Source organism: Erpetoichthys calabaricus, chromosome 4 (genome assembly GCF_900747795.2).
Source record: "Erpetoichthys calabaricus chromosome 4, fErpCal1.3, whole genome shotgun sequence".
Classification (NCBI taxonomy): domain Eukaryota; kingdom Metazoa; phylum Chordata; class Cladistia; order Polypteriformes; family Polypteridae; genus Erpetoichthys; species Erpetoichthys calabaricus.
In genome coordinates, this window is record NC_041397.2 from 247,447,484 (window position 1) to 247,470,115 (window position 22,632).

Genomic DNA, 22,632 nt, shown 5'->3' on the forward strand with positions numbered 1-22,632 from the left:
ATTTAAGGGCCAGTATACACTTCACACTCAGAACATGTACAAGCATGCATCATGGCTGCAACGTGTTCCCAGCATTCTTTTGATGTGTCCTCTGAACACGTCATCAGAAATTAATGCGACATGTGCGCAAGTTGCAGTACCAGCAAAAATATGGGTGGCGTCTGTGTTCAAGTTTTGGTACTTGATGTCAGCATCATTGTTTACTATGAACATGTAATGGCATGTATGCAGCTGCAACAGGATCAATGTGCGTGCTTCGATGTTTGATGAATGGTTCAATTTGGTGAAGCAAATCATCAAACTGGAATGCTGACATTTTTGTGGTGCTTTTCTCCATCCATTTCTTGCATAGGAAATACAAGCATCACATATTCCCTATCATAATAATGCAATACATTTAAAGGTCTCACATAACATCTTCATTTCTCACACAGCCACCTGGTGGAATCCTCCAGATTTACTTAAAGTACACATGCAACCACAACAACAACATTTATTTATATAACACATTTTCATACAAATGATGTAGCTCAAAGTGCTTTACAAGATGAAGAAAGAAAAAATAAAATTAGGCAATACTAATTAACAAAGAATAAAGTAAGGTCCAATCACCAGAGAGGACAGAAAAAAACAAAAAAAACTCCCTCTGGAGAAAAAAAAAATCTGCAGGGATTTCAAGGCCACGAGACCACCGAGGCCCCACTAGTCATTCTACCTGACATAAATGATCTAAGTATAGACATTACACTGCAGCGTCCTCAAGCTCACAGCAGCACTACCACTGCACCACCATACTGCCCATAATGGAAAGTTTCAATGAAAATGCACCCTAAATAGAAGTCATACGGTTCATAGAATGTATTTTACGTTTTGGCACTGCTGAACAACAGGGACAGTAATCATGGAAGATGATTTCCTTTAGCAATATGCAAAATTAATTTATGTATAATTTTCATGGGCCCAGGCATTTTTGTTTTGCACATTTGTCAAAATAGTTTATATGAAATTATTGTCAACATTATTTTACTAGCATGTCCTCAACTCTTACAAATTTGCAGTGTAAATCCATCCATCCATTTTCCAACCCGCTGAATCCGAACACAGGGTCACGGGGGTCTGCTGGAGCCAATCCCAGCCAACACAGGGCACAAGGCAGGAAACAATCCTGGGCAGGGTGCCAACCCACCGCAGGACACACACAAACACACCCACACACCAAGCACACACTAGGGCCAATTTAGAATCACCAATCCACCTAACCTGCATGTCTTTGGACTGTGGGAGGAAACCGGAGCGCCCGGAGGAAACCCACGCTGACACGGGGAGAACATGCAAACTCCACGCAGGGAGGACCCGGGAATCGAACCCAGGACCCCAGATCTCCCAACTGCGAGGCAGCAGCGCTACCCACTGCGCCACCGTGCCGCCTGCAGTGTAAATGCACTTTGTAAATATAAAGAAAACTGCTCACATATATAGTCATGCATGCATAATCGGAAGAAAGAACACATGGGTGGAACTCAACATAAACATAACTAGATGGGGTTTCAGCATATCTGAAATATAATTTTGTCATTGTAATGTCAGTGTAATGTAATATAGAATAGCTAACGTAACTTAGTTGTAATCTTGTAAAATAACCATATTTGATCTATGTTTTCTTATGTCCATTTACCACTATTATTATATTATTAAGTTCCAGACAGTACACACACAGACATACAGCATTTAAACTTGTAGTTCGTATTATTAGTCCAAAATAAATAATTTAATAGCATTGCAGTTATGTTAAGTTGTATATACTGACCAGAAGCAGGTGCCATTGCATAGTCATATTCCATTGAGAAGGAACCTGCTGTGCTGTTTTCTTTCAGCACGGACTATTACACATGAACTCTGAGACAAGCATTTGCCCTTTCAAAAACTGACTCCTCTGTCAGTATGACAGTAAAAGCTATTCAAGTTAAAAAGGTACAGCATCGATCTTAATATACCGCATAAACATTACGTGCTCATCAGATTTAAAGTACTGGCTATGAACATAAGTGCTGGAGTGGCATATAAAAATTTGGATTTTATCTCTTTTGTTTGGATCAATTGGCTTTATTATGTTTCATCAAATTATTGAAACTCTGGCAAGGATGTTTATGTTTAGAATTTTAACACAGAGAAATACTACAGAAGCTGTTCTTATGTGATTATGCTATTTGTTTAAATTAACTAGAAGAGAGTTTATCCATTGATGACTCTTCCCAGAAAAAAAATTGCGGACACGTAAAAAGGGGTAATTGTCTTAAATGCATAAACAGTAACATTTACTTCCTGTTTCTCCCTCTTTTTGCCTATTTTGCCTTTCTTTCTTTTGTAATTTGTAGTCATACTCATGTATTCTTTATAGGTTTGCTTACTTAAAATTTCTTGTTTAAGCATTGTTTCTATCACTTTGACTTCTGCTGAATTCTCTTTTTACACAAAGCAAGAGTCCACCTTACCATTATGATCTCTAAATGGCATCTTGGTAGCAGCAGCTCTCTAACAGTAATCAACTCCATTTTGTATCCATAATGGAGAGGCCATAAGTGCATTTACAGCATATACTTGTATGGTACAAATCCCTTTTTGTCTGCCTTGCATATTTTAGAGATGCTTCTGGTGCTATTGATCCTTACATGTCTTTAGTTTCTAAGGCAGCATGTGCCATTAATAATAATAATTTTCTCCTTTTAAACTTTAATAAAGCATCAATCTTGACACTAATTTAATAGTACAGTATTTCAATGTTGATTGTTGTTAAAACATTAACTGCCATGCACTGATCATTTTAGAATATTCAAATAAACAATTCTTAAAAACTGAAATTTACAAGGAATGGGAGCCACCTAACTAGCACTTGGATACCAGTTTGAATGTCCTCCAGTTAGTGTTTTAGTGTTTGGGAGTCTGATTACCCAGTGATGAACTGGTATGACATAAAAAGTCAGGATAGGCTCTGACTCCATATAACCTTATACTGTAGTTGCAAGAGTATTTCAAAATATTAGTTTATTCATCTTCTCTAATTGGCCATGTTCAAAGTTTAGTAAAATATAAAATGCAAATAGCCTGCTATTAAAAATAGACAATTTTATTTTGTCTTAGTGCATAATGTTACATTTCTTTAGAGTTGTCTAAGCTCTTTGACACCTTGGTGACATGTTGTGATTAGCAATTAATACGTTTTAGTAGAACAGCTGAAAGCTTTCATTTTTGATTTGTGTAAATACTATAAACATACTTCAGCAGTTAAGTACTGTACATACTGGCTCTGCTCATCTTGTCACTAGTTACAAACATATTACAGGTGCACCGATGATTTAGTAATTGTTGATTACTATGATATAATGTGTAGTGTTACAAAGTATTGTATTCGCTCATTAGTATATCAACTTTATTGTAAAAGTCCTAGTGTCACCATTTTGTTAAAAGTGTTTACTGTTTTCTACTATTATGCAGCACTCACACATCCTATTTACGCAGTACATAATAGGCAACCCAACAAAAGCATCATGTAATTGACAAATCTAGGAAAGACCACAGCTCTGTGCTGAAATCACGTGGTAGGTAGTTATGGAACACTAGCCTTACCAGTGTGGTAGTACCTGTACGATGAGGGAGACCCCTAAACACACACAGGCGTTGCACTCTAAAAAAATTTTCTGATAATGGAGTTAGTGGCCAGCACTGCTGCCTCACTACTCTGGATTTCTGTGTTTGATTCCTAGCCTGAGCACTGCCCATATGGAATCTGCACATTTTCTCTGTTTGTCTGTCTGTCTGTTTGGTTTTTTTTTTTTTACTACATACCATAGAAGTGTGTTATTATAAATAATGACTCTCTATTGGCCAAATATGAATGAGTGCTCCCCAACATGCAAGGCTAATTTTCATCTTTTAATTTGTATTTCTCAGTCAGCTAAAGCTGCCAACAAAACTTAAGTGGATAAATAGGTAAGAATAATGTTTGGATGGAAGCCTGTAATGAAAATGAATGGATGCCCTAAAACACTACATTTTTTAAGCCTTGAAATGAGTAACTCAAAATGTTGTTTTAAGTAATGAAGCAAACCACTTTATCTCAAAGGATTACACTATATTAAAGCTCAACAAACTATAAAATATGGAGCCTGGTTATGGTGAGGGTAATGCACTGTAGAAATAATAAAAATGTAAAAATATTTCTTGAATTGTGTTGTTCTCATCATTTCCTGCCACAGCCAACAATTGTGCAAGTTGGATTAACTGGAAACTCGCAAAATAACTGAGAATGTAATGTGACTTGTACCTTATGCATATTTACGTGAGGAAGCTATACCAACAGAAAACAATATTTGCTGTGCGAAACCTTTTACATAAGGCTTAGTCATCAGAGAATGTCATGAATCAAGTACTGTAAACCATGGATAAAATAAAGTGCATGATCTCATAAAACAACTCCAAAACACTTTATCAATACTTTTAAGTAAAGGAACCAGTAACTACAGCCATTTTTTTTCTTTTGTGATATTGTGATATTTTCTTTTGCTGTGGATTCTGGGCCAATAAGCTTTACAGATTTGCAGCCTTTGAGCAGTGGTATCAACATATTCTTGATGATGTCCCTGAATGTTTCTCTCAGAATATAAAACCAACCTACACCTACTATTGCAAGTTTTGAATATGTTTGTGTGTGTGTTTTGTTTTAGGAATGAATATGATTTACATTTTATTTATTTCTTTATTTTTTAACGTTATTTTAAATTAAATATGTTTCTTCCAAGTTGTAAAGATGAATTGCACAATTAAAGGGAAGAAGCAAATATGTGCAAAGTATAAATACATATATAAACTACAGAAATATTTTTCATTCATTGATTTTTGAACAGATGTAAGCTCTGAAGCCTTTCACCTACAGTTACCCTTTGAAAGAGTAAAAGATACTTTATCAGCAGCCTTCATCTTCAGAACTTTAAAGACAAACAAGTCAGGCAGGTTTTCCTAGTTTCAATCAAACTCTGCCCATCTTGATGGTCTGACCCTGCAACGAATGGGGTTGCAGTGCAACATTATCCACTTGAAGTCTCAGCAGTACTGAGAGAAAAATAAAATATGATCGCATTCAGCAGGATTACAGACTTATGGCACACCTGTAATCTTTAGCAGTGTCTTAGCTAATAGCTATTCAAATCACAACTAAAGCAAGTTTTGAAATCCTTCAGACGTATAAATATAAACAGATAAATAAGAGAACACTTAGAGAACTTTAACCTATCAATCCACACATTTTCCAATGTTCTTATTCGTAGGAGACTATGGATATCCTGAGAGCACTAAGTGCAAGGTAGAAAATAACTTTGGATCAGGTACCAGTCTATCAGGGTAAAGTTTAGAGTTTCCAATTAACCTAGAATGCACATTATTGGTATTTGGAGGACAAAAACTGGAGTAGCTGAAGGGAAACATGCAGTGGCTGGGCTGGAATTTGAACACAGAACTTTATAACAGTTGCAGGCCTAACCAGCATAGCCCAAACCAACTTTAGTCTAACTAGTTAAATATACTGTAATAGAGTGTTTCTCAGTCCTGGTAGAATATGAAGACTTATGTTTTTCATTTCAAAGGGTTCCTTTGTTGGTAGATGATGCCTTGATTCATACATTTTTCTAATATTTTAAATTTCTGATATTTTAAATTATTATTTTAAAAATCTGAAATCAGACTTCCATGTGTGTAGTGTGCACTATGGTAGGGTGGTGGCCTCAGCATTTGACTGCTAAAATGTACTGCTCTGGTTTGTTCACACACACTGTAATGTGTTTATTTTACCAAATACACAAAAGAGAAGTGATCGCATTAAGAATGTAAACGCAACAAATACGTAAAAAACAAAACATATGTGCCCCACTGCGTCAGGATAAAGAGGGTTTGTTCTATAAGTAAACAATTGGAGGGTTAACTCACTTGTCCACTGTCCAGCATTTCGGAGTCTCCATTTATCTTTATGTTTTCTTGCTGGACTTCCTCTTTGCTGGGTGGTTATTTGCCATTATTCAATCCCCCAGTTTTCTCTGATTTGTTTTTATTATGCAATTGAATATTTTTGATACAGTCATTGTTCTGTTCCTTGCTCTAATATGACTCCTGCTTATAATCTTGTCTAGCAATATATTAATGACAGAGAAGAACATCACATGTGTGGAAAAACAACAAGTTGATCATGATAATGGTTAACAAAGTGTAGAAGACGGCATGGTATTCGAGTGAGCATAATGTATGCTCAGTAATCTGACTTTTTTCTTGGTTATCATACTGCCTTTTGTTAGAGTGGCCCTCAGTTACAGTTAGAGTTGCGGATGTGTGTTTCTTTTATAATATCAGAAAACTATGCAATTGCAACACTACATTCCAGACCTTGACCACATTATATCAGTTTAAAATGCTACAAAATGGAAATGGCATAAAGTAAATGAGAGGCAGCAGGCTTTCTTTTGCACTGCTTTCTGAAAAGTAAACTCATGCATTAAAATTTGTTAGTCATTTATAAATATGTCTTTTAATTATACACAATTAGAAGTATTTTTTTTTCTTTTCCGCTAGGGTTGTAATTGAAAATGACATGTTCAGAAATGTGTACAGCATTTTCTTAAAAGTAGATGGTTGTTTTTATCTGAGCTAGGACTTTCCTGGTCTCAAACAGAGTCAGCATGGACATTTAAATACCACCCACAGGTGTTATTAGCCACAATGACATAATGCTGATTTGGGCTGTAAAGTACATAGAAATATTTATTTTATGTTACTTTAATTAAAACAGTTTTAAGATTACTTAGCATAGACCATGCATCTTTGCAAATTCTTGCCTGCCAGACTCTTGCAATCCAAACCCAGCAAGAACAGCCACTGAAACAGCAGAGACTATTTACCCCATCACAATATTTCATTTTATACAATTACTAAAGTAAAAAAATGAAAATTCAGGTTTGTAATTTTAATATCAATTTACATTATTCCATAATTTTTAAAAGTACCCACTAGTTCTCTCTGGAGTACTAATTGCTATTCTTTGATTTATGTGTTTTTTACATGCCCTCCTCTCTCAGTTATGAGATCTCATCTTGTTATGAGATTTTATTGCCAGTACCACACTCTACATTAGTGTCAGGAACACACTGCAGGCCCATCACCAGAATTTACTCCAGTTGACCATTTAATGGTTTTAGAATTTTCAGAACCAACTTCACGCTTTCAAACTATTTAATCAACCAAAGATACCTAACACCAGATACCACATTTGTGTATCACAGAGGTCTACAAAAAAATATCTAGAAAAAAACGTTGGCTATGACGTGTGTTCTTAGATTAATGTTAATAACTGTGTTGTTTTCTTTAGTCTTTGTCTTAATTTAGGAATTTTTAACTTTTTGTATTTTTTTGTTGTTGCAATTTTATCATTGTTGTGTGTGACATTATGAAGTTACTGTTTTGTTTAATTGTCACAATGATTTTATGCTTTGTTTTCCTTGGGTGCCACCATACTGTTTATAGTACTGGATCTATTGCTAGCCACATGTGATATTATAAAGCTGACAGTATAAAATAATGCAGTACCCACAAGTAAGTTTCTGAGCTGTTATTAGAGTGCTCCTATTGCAACTTTCAATATTGTTTCATAAAACAGTTCAGAAGAACATGAGCGGAATTATTTCAAGTGACGTATCAGAAGATTAGTCAGGTATAGCAACAGTTAGTATAGTACTGACAGAGATGTATGCACCAAAAGTAAACTCAAGGTCATTAATCAAAATTTAATTCAAAACCAGAGACTGAAAAAAGTAATATCATTCAAGAACTAAAGCCTCACAAACAGTCTTTCCTGTATTACATCTTGCCTGAAGAAGGGGCCTGAGTTACCTCGAAAGCTTGCATATTGTAATCTTTTTAGTTAGCCAATAAAAGGTGTCATTTTGCTTGGCTTTTGTCTACATTCATAATGGCTAACATGGTACAGCACCCTAGTACTACTGTATTCTCACAAAGTTCTGACAGTTTTTAAAGTTGTGATGTAACGTTATATAAGATGGTCGTCATGACATCACCTGTCACAGCATTTGCACAGCTTACCTAGCAAAACATAGCACTGCAACGACCAAGCTCTCCAAAATGGTGGGTGATGTCACCACAATAGTAGTAAAATTATAAATAAAACAAAATGAAACATTATTTGCTCAATTCTGATGGGGGAAAATATAAACAAATAAAAATATATACTTTACATAAAAAAATTACAGGTGCCACAACTAAAGTTTGTGGTTCAGTAGTGTTGTGACAAATGCATGCAAGATAAATACAGCAACAAATGTGCACAGCTAGTAGTTACTTTTTCCATCCTAGACAAAGACTGTGAAGAAAAGTGCAGGAATTTAAGTTAATGTAAACAAAAATAAAGGTGTTACTGGCTTTAAGCTTCGTGCCTTCTGTTGATGTTCATGGTGCTTTTGAAGAGCTTGTAGATACTGACTCTTTTCCAGTTGTCTAATTCAAAATATGTTCAGTGTAGTCACTACCTGCAAAAGTTATCACCATGTGAAAAGCTTCTTCTTTTAGACTTTTTGCAAGGGATTGCACAGTATAGTTACCCTTTTATGTAAATGATTTTGTGTTCTGTGTCTATTTATATATGTTTTCCTCGTGTTGTATTTTACATTGCCACATCTTTTTAAAATTTTGTTTTTTTAATAAAAAAATCTAGTAAATAAAGAATCTTTGCATTCATAAAATCACAATTCACTAAAGGAGTATATATCATAATTGAAATTATGGTTATATGAGTATTGCATGTTGTAATGGAGGGTAGATTTACCTTGCTTTACATATTTACAGCATTATTGAGTACTGTGGAAACCAGGGGGGCGTACAGCTCCCGAAACACCCGACACAAGTCCAGCACAATACACGTTTATTTTCAGCTGAGGAGCTCTGTTTCCCTGCCCTCTACAGCACAGCACCAAATAGCAACAAATAGATGGTCCTTTCTTCCTTTTCTGTCTTTCTGCCTCCACTCTTCCACTGACAAGTTTCGTCTTCTCCCACCCAACTCTGGCGTGTTCTGTGAGGTAGCTGGCTCCTTTTTAAGCCGCACCAAGGAGAACTCCAGGTGGCTGTTTAGGGAGGTCTAAAATTACACCCAGGTGCGGTGGAAGCCCAACAAAGGCCTCTACAGCTCCTGCAGCTCCCCCTGATGGCATCCCTGGAACAGGGCTGAGCTGACCAATACCAAGTCCCATATAGCCCTGTGGGACTCAGAGGGGCTGTTACACCCCAGAGGGGCTTCCAGATAATTTGGGGGAGATAGCGCCCTTCAAAAGCCATCTTCCCCTGTCCTTCACTTAAAGAAGCATCCCGGCTGGGTAAAAACGCTGGCCACCATCCATCATACTGTGTCAATCTGTTCCTGGCTCCATCCTGAAACAGGAAAAGAATGTGAAAAGGAGACACTGCACTATTGCTGCCCCATAACACCTACATCAATTGCAAAGGGGCAGAACCACCAAGTATGGCCAGGCTGACAGCACTCAAAACACCATTGACCCCCTCTCAAACTCTGTGCCCTTCAGGAATGGAAGCAGGATGGGAACTCCTGCGCCTTCTCACACTCAGCTGAGGTCTCGTCCTTACCCCACCCTAGCACACTAACTCACGTGCTACCATGTTAGGGGAGTCACTCTCCTTCTTGCAGTTGCCCTTCGTGTTCTGGGGTGCGATGACGGTCTGGGTATCTTTACAAGAATAAGAGACTCCACGCTGTCTGTGCCCCCTTTGTTTTACGTGTGACTATCGCCAGGTTAGGGTTGCGGGCGCAGACACTACCAAGCCAGTCACTCTCGTTTCTCGCTGGTTAATCAGTCATCACGCCCCGGACAGTTGTTGGAACACCTGCTACTCGACATCATTCAGAACCATCCCAAGTCAGTTTGCATTGGGTTCCTTTATTATATCCGGTACCAGTGCTGCTTACCTGTACTGCCGCATCTAACAACGTGGAAGGTCCCAGGCCGAGCCTTTTCAGGAGGTTCTGTGCCGCACTCAAGGGTGCCCCAGCCATCCTTTCCACCTCTTCAAAGACCTTTCTCAGGCCTTTTATAATCTGGAGCACCCTATCCAGATCCCACACGCCCTTGATACATTAATTGATGAAGCTGGCGGTGGGCTGCGATTCTGCCCCTCTCGTGTCCGCCTTCTCTGAGCCATAATTTGCAACTCCCTTGCACATGCTCTGCCAGGTCCTCTAGAAGCTTGTGGGAATTGGAGTTCTGGGGGCTGGCAACAAGCCAGATGGGCTCCACCTGCTTCACTTTGCTGGCGGCCACCTCACCCACCCCCCATGACTCCTTACCTGTTCTGGGGAGTATGGTTCGAGCACTCACCACTCCCTCCCCCTGTTGTGGGGACCTGCCGTCGGACGAGGATCCAGGAAGTCCGAGAGCCAGCGTCTGACTTGTCCATCCCATGTCTTCAGGGCAGTTGTCGCATCCCTCTTCTGTTGGCACCAGGGCAAGGTCACTGTTGGAGAAGTCTTCCGAATCCACATGGGAGTCATCCTTTTTGGAGACGCATATTGGCCACAGGGGGGCAGCCGGGCTTTCTTCCTTCCCGGGCTTGTCATGAGACCAATTTTTACCTCCGTTACAACTGCATCTGCAAGTACTCTGCTCTGTTTCCATGGCAACACCATGTTCCTGGCCCCTCACTGCCTTCATGCTTAACCTGGTCTTCTTTCTCCCCATCGCAGGTGGGAGCGCTGTTTTAGTCCACTTCTTTGAACTGTCCGCACGTGCTCTGTGTATGTGTCAGTGTTGGCCCACAAGAAATTTTTATAAATGGGTCTCCTGTCTACAGATGGCCAGGAAGTCCCCTCTGGGATGCCACTTGTTGGAACCAGGGGGCATACAGCTTCCCAAACACCCGACATACCAGATACACAGGCACAAGTCCAGCACAATACATGTTTATTTTCAGCTGGGTAGCTCTATTTCCCTGCCCTCCACAGCACAGCACCAAATAGCACAAATAGACGGTCCTTTTCTTCCTTTTCCGTCACAGTACATTTGTTTAATTTATCACTATTTGTTTTTGTCATTACAACAAAATGAAGGTATATCAATGTTCCTTGAGATGCTATTGCTGTTTTTTGTATTTTTTATTTGTAACTGCTGTGTTTACATCATCCTCCAAATAGGTATTTTTTGTTAAGAAAAGTAGGAATTGCAATCACTTTTAAAAATAACACTAGAAGTTTTTGTTATTATATTTCTTCTTATTAATCCAAAGTGTAAGAAAGTGCTTTCTCCTCTGAATCATTCAGACATTTTTTTGCAAAACACTAAATACAGCATGTGATTTTTTGTTTTTTCCAATACTGCCTTGATAAGAGGTAGCTTGAGAGAGTTTGATTACAAACAAATGCAATACTACAATTCAGGGAGTCGTCGACTTACGATCTATGCATCTTATGACCATTCAATTTACAACTGCTACCATGTCTCATGGGAAAGTGACAGTTATCGCCATGCCAGCTCCTTATGTCATGACTCATTCATCTCGATCTCAGTTTGTTATCTGCATCGGTTTCGACTATGTTCAGGTACATTTGTCTTACAATTACAGGAAAAAAGTCAATTGATTTTGACACAAAAATGAAGGTGATTAAGCAATATAAGGGAGGAAAGAAAGGGAAAGCATTCACATGGGTCTTTTAAGTTATCCCATTGTAACCAGTGGAATCCGGTTAACCTCTGATGCTTCTGTATTGTGACTTACGATGTGCCACTTTGTGCAAACCACCACAAAGGGGTAATGAGACCACAATGAACTCCCTTATCTGTTAATGTTTATTATTAACAGGCTGAAATGTTAAAACAGTAAAAACATGAGTGCTAAAACTCTGCCGGCACAATTCCTTCCTCTCAGAATTATCACATTGAACACTGGGAGAGGCTCACACTGATGACATAACATAACACAGACAAAGAAAGTTTAAAGGTTTGGCACCCATGTAAGCAACAGTAATAACAAAACAAAATTATAAAATAAAAATTATATTTACAAAAAAAGGATAGAAAATCTACACAATGTGTTACAAGTGATGCTAAAAAAGGATATTAGACAAATAATATGACATAAGGGACTTTTTATACAGTACTATACATATGGTCAGGTTTGAATACAAATACCGGTCCGTCTTACATACAAATCGATTTACAACCGGTCTGTAAGAACTGGGTAGGTTGACGACTACCTGTATAGGTAGCTGAAATGCTGAATACTGCATTGCATTTTACGCACCACAAGGAGTACTAAGATTAAGGTTCATATTATAAGATGATAATTTCAGAGAGCATTCTTTGTGGTACTCTGTTGTGGGGAAGAGCATCAACATTAAAATGCTTCATGGAGACAGTTGAGTTCCATTTGGGAGCTAAGTTGAGCAGCAACAACACACATGAGTGTTTTAGTCAGTAAGGTAACTATGAAGATAAATCTGTAGTTTTTAGTAATTTAGGTCTTACATTTAAATAGTTCCCCTAAATGACTGACTGGTTCAAAAATCGGTTCAAATAGGATCAATACCTCCAAGTCCGAGGTCATGGTTTTCAGCCAGAAAAGAGTAGAGTGCCTTCTCCGAGGTTGAGGATGAGGTGCTGCCTCAAGCAGAACACTTTAAGTATCTTGTTCACAAGTGAGGGAAGAAGGGAGTGAGATACTGAGTGAAGAGGTGTTCATTCAGGTGTTGTACAGTCAGTCGTGGTGAAGAGAGTTCTCAATTTACAGGTTGATCTACGTTCCTACCTTCACCCATGTTCATGAGATATGGACAGTGAATGAAAGAAGCAATTTGGGGATACAAGCAGCAAAAATTAGTTTCCTCCATAGCGTGTCTTAGCTTAGCCTTGGAGATAGGGTGAGGAGCATAGACATTAGTGAGGTGCTCAAAGTAAAGCCGCTTCTCATCAAAAGGAGCCAGTTGAGTTGGTCAGGATACCCCCTAGACACCTTCCTCATGAGGTGTTTTAGGCATGTCCAACTGGGAGGAGACCTCATGGTAGCGAGGTGAAAGGAAAAAGGGACTTCTTTAGCATTTTTGCTTAAACTGCTGCCCTCACAGCCCGGTTCCAGATAAGTAGCAGAAAGTAGATGGATGGTTCAAAACATCATGTTGGTAAGACATGCATTTAAGGTTGATTAAAGATTGTAAATTGGGCCCACATGAATGTGAGTTAGTCCTGTTATGGGCTGTTGCCCAGTACTACAAGTATAGACTCTGATTCTTTTGACCCTGAATAGGATTAAGCTGGTTTGAGAATGTTGTAGCATGTTATAATATGTCTTGTTATGTTATGCTGATGAGAGCTAAACATTCCAAAAATGACTGTAACTTAGCATGAACAAGGTACCATCAGTAACAATGACAGCATGAAAACTCCTTACAAGGATTTAGAAATGTAGCCTTTTTCACTGTGACTCATTCACATACATGTGTACACTGTCTGTATGAACTAAGTAGAACATAAGCAGATCCCCCATGTTTTGATTTTGATAATTGTTTTTTCCACATTAATTGAGCAATAAGGCCTTTCTGTTCTCCTTTCATTACGCCTACTTTACTAAAGTTGCACCATATGGAAATGTGTCAGCAATCTTTAAACCACAGACATTTAATTTCATCATGGAAACTTCTGATTAAACACTTTTTTTAAATTCACATACATTCATCTGGCTTTTTTATTGGACCAGTTGTGATTGAATGCATTTTCACAACAAATTGAATCTCTTTCATTAGCACGAACTTGATGATTTTTTTTGTGATATCCATGCCAGTATAAAACATATTGTTACACAAACATTAGCCTTTAAAGCTTATACTTTTATTGAAAAAAACAGTAAAAGTTCTTACAGTATCTTACAGCTTTGCAAATTCAGCTTATTTTTGTTTCCTGTTTGCAGACGTAAATTAATGGGCTAAGTGAAACTATACTTATTGTAAAGGGTGACATTTTTAAACTTTTTAATCAGATCACAGGTATGTGATTATAATTGTTTTCATATTTCTACAATGGCAGTGTGTTATTTGGTTAGTGTTATACAATGGCTGGAAGTGAACTAGAAGGTAAATGCATAACCCACTAGGCTACACCAACTGATGTGAAAATTGGGACATTATAAAATATCATCTTGTATATACTGTAGGCATAACCATCTCCAGATTGATTTGTTAAATTTCAATCTGAAATTGATAAAAACTCTTGCCATACTGTTATCTATCCCCTTTTGTTGTAAATATTGAATCTCTCACTTCAGTACTTTTCCCACATAAGGTACTTATCACCATTAGAAAAGATTGCTAGTAGACTTCTAAAAGTAAATATCTAAAGCTCCAATCAGATACTTTAATCTTATTACTTCCCTGAAATGCCTGACTACAGTAAATTGACTTCATGTGTAGTTCCATATCCTTATTACAAGTGGACAGAAAGATAGATCTGCAAACCCCAGAGTTTTGGCTTTCACTACTTACTGTAGAAACAAATAAGATGTACTGAAAGCAAACCTCGGTAGAATGCTAAGATTCTCTGCCATTTTCTTAGCAAGCTCACGTCTATCCTTGATTTTTGTTTTGCTTCAACATTTTGATTGTTAGTTAATTCCCGCCTCTTCTTTATGGTTTTCATGGGATAGTTTCTAATTCAATATTAAACTATTCCCTTAAATCGACTATACTAGCTGAATGAAATGTGATCCATTTCTGGATTGCTATGTGCATTTCTGGTCATCATGCTACAAAGAAAAACCAGCACTGTAAGCTGTGCTGAGATTAGCAAGTCATAACAAGCTAAGGGAACTGAACTTTACAAAGCAGTTTAGGTTGGAACATAGTCCAGATCTTCAAAAATAATAAAGGCTTTGATAAATTTGATCTAAAAATAACTTTTCTTGCCTTCAAGTCTTCATAATATTTGATTGCCCTCAAATGAATCATGCACTTTTAGGTAGCGAGGGAGACTAAGTAAAGCTATGTGCAAGGAATAAATCAGTAACAAGTTCTTGACAGGTCAAGTCATAGGAAACAGGACTAAATCACCAAGTTGTACAGGTAAAGCAGACATCCTTGTTTTTGAAAAACAGAGAGGTTGTAAAATTTTAAACATTGACAATTCCAATTGCAATATTATTACTTAGTTGATGAAGAATTCTTAATTATAACATTCTAGGAAAGTTTATTTATTAAGTATAACTGAAGAAAAAATCCATATACATAATAACGGCAATGTATCCTAAATTACATTTACTTGTATACAGATACACATCCTGTGTATGTGCATATGCATGCTTATACTGTGGAGTGTCTCCCATAAGAATACATACTGGTCTTGCACTCCACATGGTTAAAGCATGGAAATCATCTAAGCTGTTTTACAGCCCTAGTCAAACTTCTGTCTGCCTCTGTCCATACTTCAAGTTCAGAGGCATACAGATAGGAGAGGGATGAGGCTGATGACCTCACTACCTCTGAATAATCTTTCCCAGTGAGGCCTGTTAAAATGAAAGTATGGTGCACACAAGCTAAATGAACACTGTAAGGGTCAATCAGTGTACATCATCCCAGGCTTCTCTTATATTTCTGATGTTTTGTTTCTTGTCTTCCATTTTTTAACCACATAGAAAGATTTTCTTTGTCTACCATGTTCATTGTTTCTGTGAACTTTCCCTTTGAACATGCCCTCTCTTTGTATTGACTAATACCTGGCTTTGCAATGTACTTTAGGAAGGAAAGGGGTGTGAAAACACCTTCTACCTATATGAGTGGTAACATTTTTGTGTTCCACTGGGAAAATAGTATCTTTTTGGTGTTAGATGCATATTCATTTTTCTACAAATTAACCTGTGACAGTGTCCGTAACACTGAGGCCCTGCACAAAGGTAGGTTGTGACATCTAGCCTAATGTGTGAGATGTCATATGCTGCCAGTGCCTTTTTTGCCAACCTGTAGATGTGAAGTAATCTCTGTGTTTCTACACTTTGAATTTTCGCCAGCTTTGGAAAGCAGAGCAGCTGAGAACAGAGCTAGCCTTGCCTTTTGATTTTCATACTGTGGAAAAGGTCTTTTGATGTCTCCTGTAGCAGCACTGTCAAACTCCGCCAGCATCTTTCAGGCTGAGATAACTGGATTTTTTTGTTCCTGATGCCAACAACAAAGAAAACACTGTCCCTTAATCTGTGTTTAGTGTACTTTGATTACAACCACAGACCTATCAAGTAATTTGAAGCTGCAGTGATTTCAGAGGAAGTCACTCTCACAGACCAATGAATAGTACCTTCCTATTATTTTGGGGACATACAATTAGCCTATTTAAAGTAATTCAATATAGTAAGGTTTGTTGTGCAGAAAGGGGAAAATACCAAAAATGAAGAGCCTTAGGTTTCCTGATTTTAATTCAATGACTAAAATGGCAAAAGGATGACAGGATCTGATTGTAAACAAGATCAGATGCTACAGGTTCTGTTCATGCCATTTCTGAAGATTTAAACATCTTAACGCCAGAAGAACAAACCAAGTATAGGTAATAAAAATGAGATGACCTGGTCTGTATGGAATCCTAAACTGTTAGTACCCTTTCCCTTTATTTTAGGAAAAGTATTCGCATAGCTAATAATTTTCATGTAGAGTCAAAATGTATTAGTCATAAGGTATTAAATTGTATAGAACTCTGTGGTAGTAACACCCTTCATTGCCTGCTGTTGTTACCTGAAAATCTTTAAAGAGTATCCGTTAGAACCGCCTCTAGAAAATTCTGTTTCAGCTGGAAACTCATCATAATAATTCCACTATCCAAGTGGCTAAATGGACAACTGAATCAGAATGTAAGACTGCCAACCTCTACTCCCAGCCTAGCTGAACATTGACAAACCAAGGTGGTCAAATGAAGGAGTTCAAATGCACTTTCAAGGCTTACTTTTCAAAAGACCAAATTCAAAAGATCACATAACAGGCTGAGAATCCCTTGCTACACATCATGACTTATCAAGTGGCTTTTCACTGGGAGTCTGACTGGCTCTTTAGTGAAGCAGACAAATGACATCAACAGAAGAAGAAGAAACCAGGCTGCTTCCGAGGTGAACTGTCTGTACTTACTGTACCAAGGTGCTTTAAGGGCTAGATTCCTGAGCCATCTAAAGTTAGATATATAACATTGGTGAGTTTCATTTTCTTTTCAAGTGACCAAGAGAATCCAGGTGCAAGATACAAGACACACATATGCACTTACCATTTACCACTGTCAATTAACCTGAAAGCCACACAAATGCTGGAAGAAGTAGGAATCATTACAGGAAGTCACAGAAATTGAACTGGGACCCAGCAACTTTGTTGTCTTAGTTTGAACTGGCATGTTTGCTTTATAAAGTGCCTTGTCATCCCAGAGATATTCAGGTTACATAGATTGCAGATGCTAAATTATCCCTATATGTGTGAGGTGTGAGTTACTGAATGAGAACTGCAGTGGACAGGTGTCCTCTCCAGAGTTGGGTCCTGCCTTATGCATAATGTTGATATGACAAACTCAAGCTGCAAGTCGGTTTGATGATTAATAAAGTAATAGTTGTTTTTGTACACAAGTACTCTACAGACGCCTGAATATCTGAAGAAGAGTAACTGTGTTGTTTCTAGATGGCGAAGACGCAGAACTCATCAAAATGTTGTAGTGGACCTAAAATGAGCAGTTCACGCTAAAGATGTAACCCTTAACTTTTACTGTTCTAAAGCCAATTCCATTAAATGTGCATTTACAACTAAGTAAGTGTAAATGTGCAAGGAATTTAAATTGGCTAGTTTTATACACTAGATTACCTAATTTTTGAGAAATATTGAGTAGTGATATATGGTTAATATATTCAGATTCCTTATGTGAGTTATTATGATATGGATACTGAGCTGATAAGTAAACTCGGTTTCATTAATATACTAAGACTCACATTCTGAAATCAGGTGATGTTTTTTCATCTCTATACACTGTGACTTTCTTTCATCCCATCAATAAGTAGTTTCATGCAATAAATGTTTTAATGTTACAGATACAATGTATGAGAAAGCCTCCTGGACAAGTTATGCAATAAGTATTGGCTATGCAAGCTCTAAGAGAGTGCGACAGTTGCTTTTTGGGAATAATTTTGTGATGCCATTCAGAATCTCCTGAACAAAAAATGTGATCTGCAATCAATTCGTCATTGTGGAATCTAAGAATCTGTGCTGGTATCTGGAAGGTTACCGGTTCAAATCCTGTTACTACCAGAAGGGATCCTATACCATTGGGCCCTTCCATTGGGGCCAAGTCACTTAACCTGAAAATTGCTCCAGGGTGCTCTACAATGGCTGATACTGCACCCTGACCCCAAAAGGTCATGCAAAAATACAGTTTCCCCTTGGGGATTAACAAAGTATAACTATTCCAAAAAATGTACTGTTAAACCTAGATGTGTCATTTTACTTTATAATGCTAGTGTGGGCATAGAAGCAAACCCAGATTGAGCTCAAAACTATTGTCTCGAAAAAACATATACTTCCCTTTGTATTTATGTTCAATCTACTCCAAAGATAGGCACATCCACCAATTAGGGTGGATAATAAAGGAAAATAAGACTAATTAGATAGATAGATAGATAGATAGATAGATAGATAGATAGATAGATAGATAGATAGATAGATAGATAGATAGATAGATAGATAGATAGATAGATAGATAGATAGATAGATAGATAGATACTTTATTAATCCCAAGGGGAAATTCACATACTCCAGCAGCAGCATACTGATAAAGAACAATATTAAATTAAAGAGTGATAACAATGCAGGTATACAGACAGACAATAACTGTATAATTTTAACGTTTACCCCCCCCGGGTGAAATTGAAGAGTCGCATAGTGTGGAGGAGGAACGATCTCCTCAGTCTGTGAGTGGAGTAGGACATTGACAGCAGTCTGTCGCTGAAGCTGCTCCTCTGTCTGGAGATGATACTGTTCAGTGGATGCAGTGGATTCTCCATGATTGACAGGAGCCTGCTCAGTGTCCATTGCTCTGCCACGAATGTCAAACTGTCCATCTCCATCACAATAAAGCCTGCCTTCCTCACCAGTTTGTCCAGGCGTGAGGCGTCCCTCTTCTTTATGCTGCTTCACCAGCACATCACTGCGTAGAAGAGGGCGCTCGCCACAACCGTCTGATAGAACATCTGCAGCATCTTATTGCAGATGTTGAAAGACGCTAGCCTTCTAAGGAAGTATAGCCGGCTCTGTCCTTTCTTACACAGAGCATCAGTATTGGCAGTCCAGTCCAATTTATCATCCAGCTGCACTCCCAGGTATTTATAGGTCCGTACCCTCTGCACACAGTCACCTCTGATGATCACGGGGTCTATGAGGGGCCTGTTCCCCCTAAAATCCACCACCAGCTCCTTGGTTTTGTTGGTGTTCAGTTGTAGGTGGTTTGAGTCGCACCATTTAACAAAGTCCTTGATTAGGTCCCTATACTCCTCCTCCTCCTGCCCACTCCTGATGCAGCCCGCGATAGCAGTGTCGTCAGCGAACTTTTGCACGTGGCATGACTCCGAGTTGTATTGGAAGTCCGATGTATATAGGCTGAACAGGACTGGAGAAAGTACAGTCCCCTGCGGCGCTCCTGTGTTGCTGACCACAATGTCAGACCTGCAGTTCCCGAAATGCACATACTGAGGTCTGTCTGTAAGACAGTCCACGATCCATGCCACCAGGTATGAATCTACTCCCATCTCTGTCAGCTTGTCCCTAAGGAGCATAGGTTGGATGGTGTTGAAGGCGCTAGAGAAGTCTAGAAACATACAGCACCACTGCCTCTGTTCCAAGTGGGAGAGGGATCGGTGTAGCATGTAGATGATGGCATCCTCCGCTCCCACCTTCTCCTGGTATGCGAACTGCAGAGGGTTGAGGGCTAATTAAGACTATTAATTAATAAATTAAAATTAATTAATTAATTAAGACTATTAGTTCAGCACATGTTATCATTTTCAGTATATATTTACTTTTATTTATCACTTTTACTTCATTGATGTTTCCATAATTAAAGATGTATTTAAAAAAGACTCTCTTACTATGACAGTTACTGTATATTAATAGGAACTGAACCTCTTCATTGTTTCATTTCAATCTTGCAATTTTCAACAATCTGTAGTGTTTAAGAGGACACACATTTCTTAACATATTTTATACGCTTTAGCCTTTGATTTGTGTTATTCAGAACAGACAGTCTTTTGGATTTTTTAAATACGGACACAGTGATAAACACTGTTGTGGCATCAGTTTTGAATAATTATTATTTATTTTTATAGGATGGTATTCTGTCAGTTCAGGATGTTGATGCTGTGATGTCAGAAGGGCTAGGAATGCGTTACGCATTTGTTGGTCCAATGGAGACTGTTCATCTCAATGCCGAAGGTATTTACTCTAAACTACCTTATAAAATCATAATTTAGTCACAATTTATTTTCTGTCTTTGTTAAGCTGTAGTGGACTGGATTTGAGGTAATGCAAGTGATGACTATATTAAATGAACTGTTGATGCCCAACCAGATCTCCTCAAATGAACAGATACATGCTACTGGTGTCTTTATTGATTTATCTTTTACTGAAGGATGGGCTAGGCCTTAAACCTAAGGATAAAGATATTTTCATTGAACAAAAAGCTGTGTTACCGTATGCTATGTACCAAGAAGTTTGTCAAAACAATTATTGATTACATTTGATCATGTTGTACTTAATGCTGTACTGTTTAATTGATAAATATTCAAAGAATTATTTCATCTGAAGTTCAAATTATTTAGTTAATCATCATAAGCTAAAACAATGTTTTTATTGAAAAAACAAGAGATGCCATTTGTTATATTAGATTTATAGGACACTATTTAGTGAGTAGTAGCACATTAGTTTGTGTTACCACTTTAGATTGTAATAGCAGTAACACTCATTCGGGTTTATTATAGTCTGAGTTAAAACTCACTTGACAGACTGAATAAAAGCGTTTATCCCAGCTATGTGTACATAGCTGAAAGTATACTTCTTAATCTCATTGCCATCTCTGGTGCCTAGTTTAAGAGCCTTAAATAAATAAGAATTAGCATGGTGGTCAGCGCCACAGGCACATACCTTCAAAGACCTACTGTAGGTATGAGTGTTAACCCTCTCTCTGTTTGTATGTATTTTGTATGTTCTCCTAAGGAGTGGTTTTTTTTTTGGTTTTTTTTTTTTTTACATTCCAGATTTAACATGGATATTAGCTTAACTGGTCTTACATGAATGATTTTGAGTACACTGCTTCCCGGGCTCCAGCTTTGCCTTCTATGTAGCCCAAAATTCAGAAAGTTTGTTCAGAAAATGGATGGATGATTTTAGTATGTTTGTAAATACAAATAAAAAGATGTTTGAGTTAACTGTTGATGCTGTGTTCTCGTGAATGCCCTTCAATGTGGCAGTTTCCATGGAGGCAGTTTGTAGACAACAGTGCTGCCCAGATTTGCACATTTCATTTTATAAAATAGTTCAGCCAGAAAATGCATTTTTGAGGTTGAATTGTATTTGAAGCAATGTGATACACTCTTAATGCATTTATCTTGCATTATATTTTCATGAAAAAAATGTGAGCTTATCTTTAATTGCTTTTTGTATGTACCAAGTAGCAAATTAACAGCAATCTCAAGCTTCTACAGAAAAATGGACAAGAAATTCACATGAATTAAATGAAGAGGAAAGATGAGACATTACAAGTGGTATCTTGGAAAACTCATGAATGCAACGTAACACAAAATCCAGAGATAGAATTATTTTAAGGTCTCAGCTGTTTGAAACTGTTGCATCATCAAAAACCCGATTTCTGTCAGTGATTCTCCTTTAATGTCTTTGTGAAATAAGAAAAAATCTTTGAATGAATATAGTTTAAAACTTAAAATGTGAACTGAATATTAATCTATTGACAGTGCTTTTGCCCTGTGTTTTATTAATATGTGTGTGTTCATTTTAAGTGACGTATCTAATTTTCTGTACATTAACAGGGCTTCACCAGTACTTTCAACAATATGGAGAAGGAATAAAGCGAGTCTTGTCATCTTTTGGACCTGTTCCAGATTTTTCGGATGAGGAGCTAAAGAAGATTGACCAGGTCACATGCAAAGAGACTTTTGTTTGATAAACAATTTTTTTTTGCTTGATATCATTAGTTGGTCTTGTTACGTTGTTGAGATCAGCATGGTGGCACAGCAAAACAGCACTGCTGCCCCACAGATCTAGCATTCTGGGTTTGAGTCCTACACCCTGTCATTGCACATTCTCGTCATATGTGCGTCACTGATTCCATACTAATCCTGTTCGGGTGTGTGCATGAATGGGCCCTGAAGTCAACTGGAGGCCAGTCCAGAGCTATTTCTTTACCTAAAACCCCCTGAAATCCTATATTTGATTTAAGCAGGTTTGGAAATATTAAGCAATGTTTTTCAACAGTTATATTTTTATATTCTCTACATATACATTAGGAAAATGTATAG

At 37.8% G+C, this 22,632-nt stretch overlaps 1 protein-coding gene across 1 annotated transcript in view; it reads left to right on the forward strand.

Moving 5' to 3' along the window:
- cryl1 (crystallin, lambda 1) overlaps positions 1-22,632 on the forward strand; it is a 135,659-nt gene that overhangs the window by 109,079 nt on the left and 3,948 nt on the right. Inside the window, exons 6-7 of the mRNA XM_028800563.2 lie at positions 20,428-20,533; positions 22,144-22,250. Coding sequence (XP_028656396.1) covers positions 20,428-20,533; positions 22,144-22,250 — 213 coding nt within the window. The remainder of the gene's footprint in view (positions 1-20,427; positions 20,534-22,143; positions 22,251-22,632) is intronic.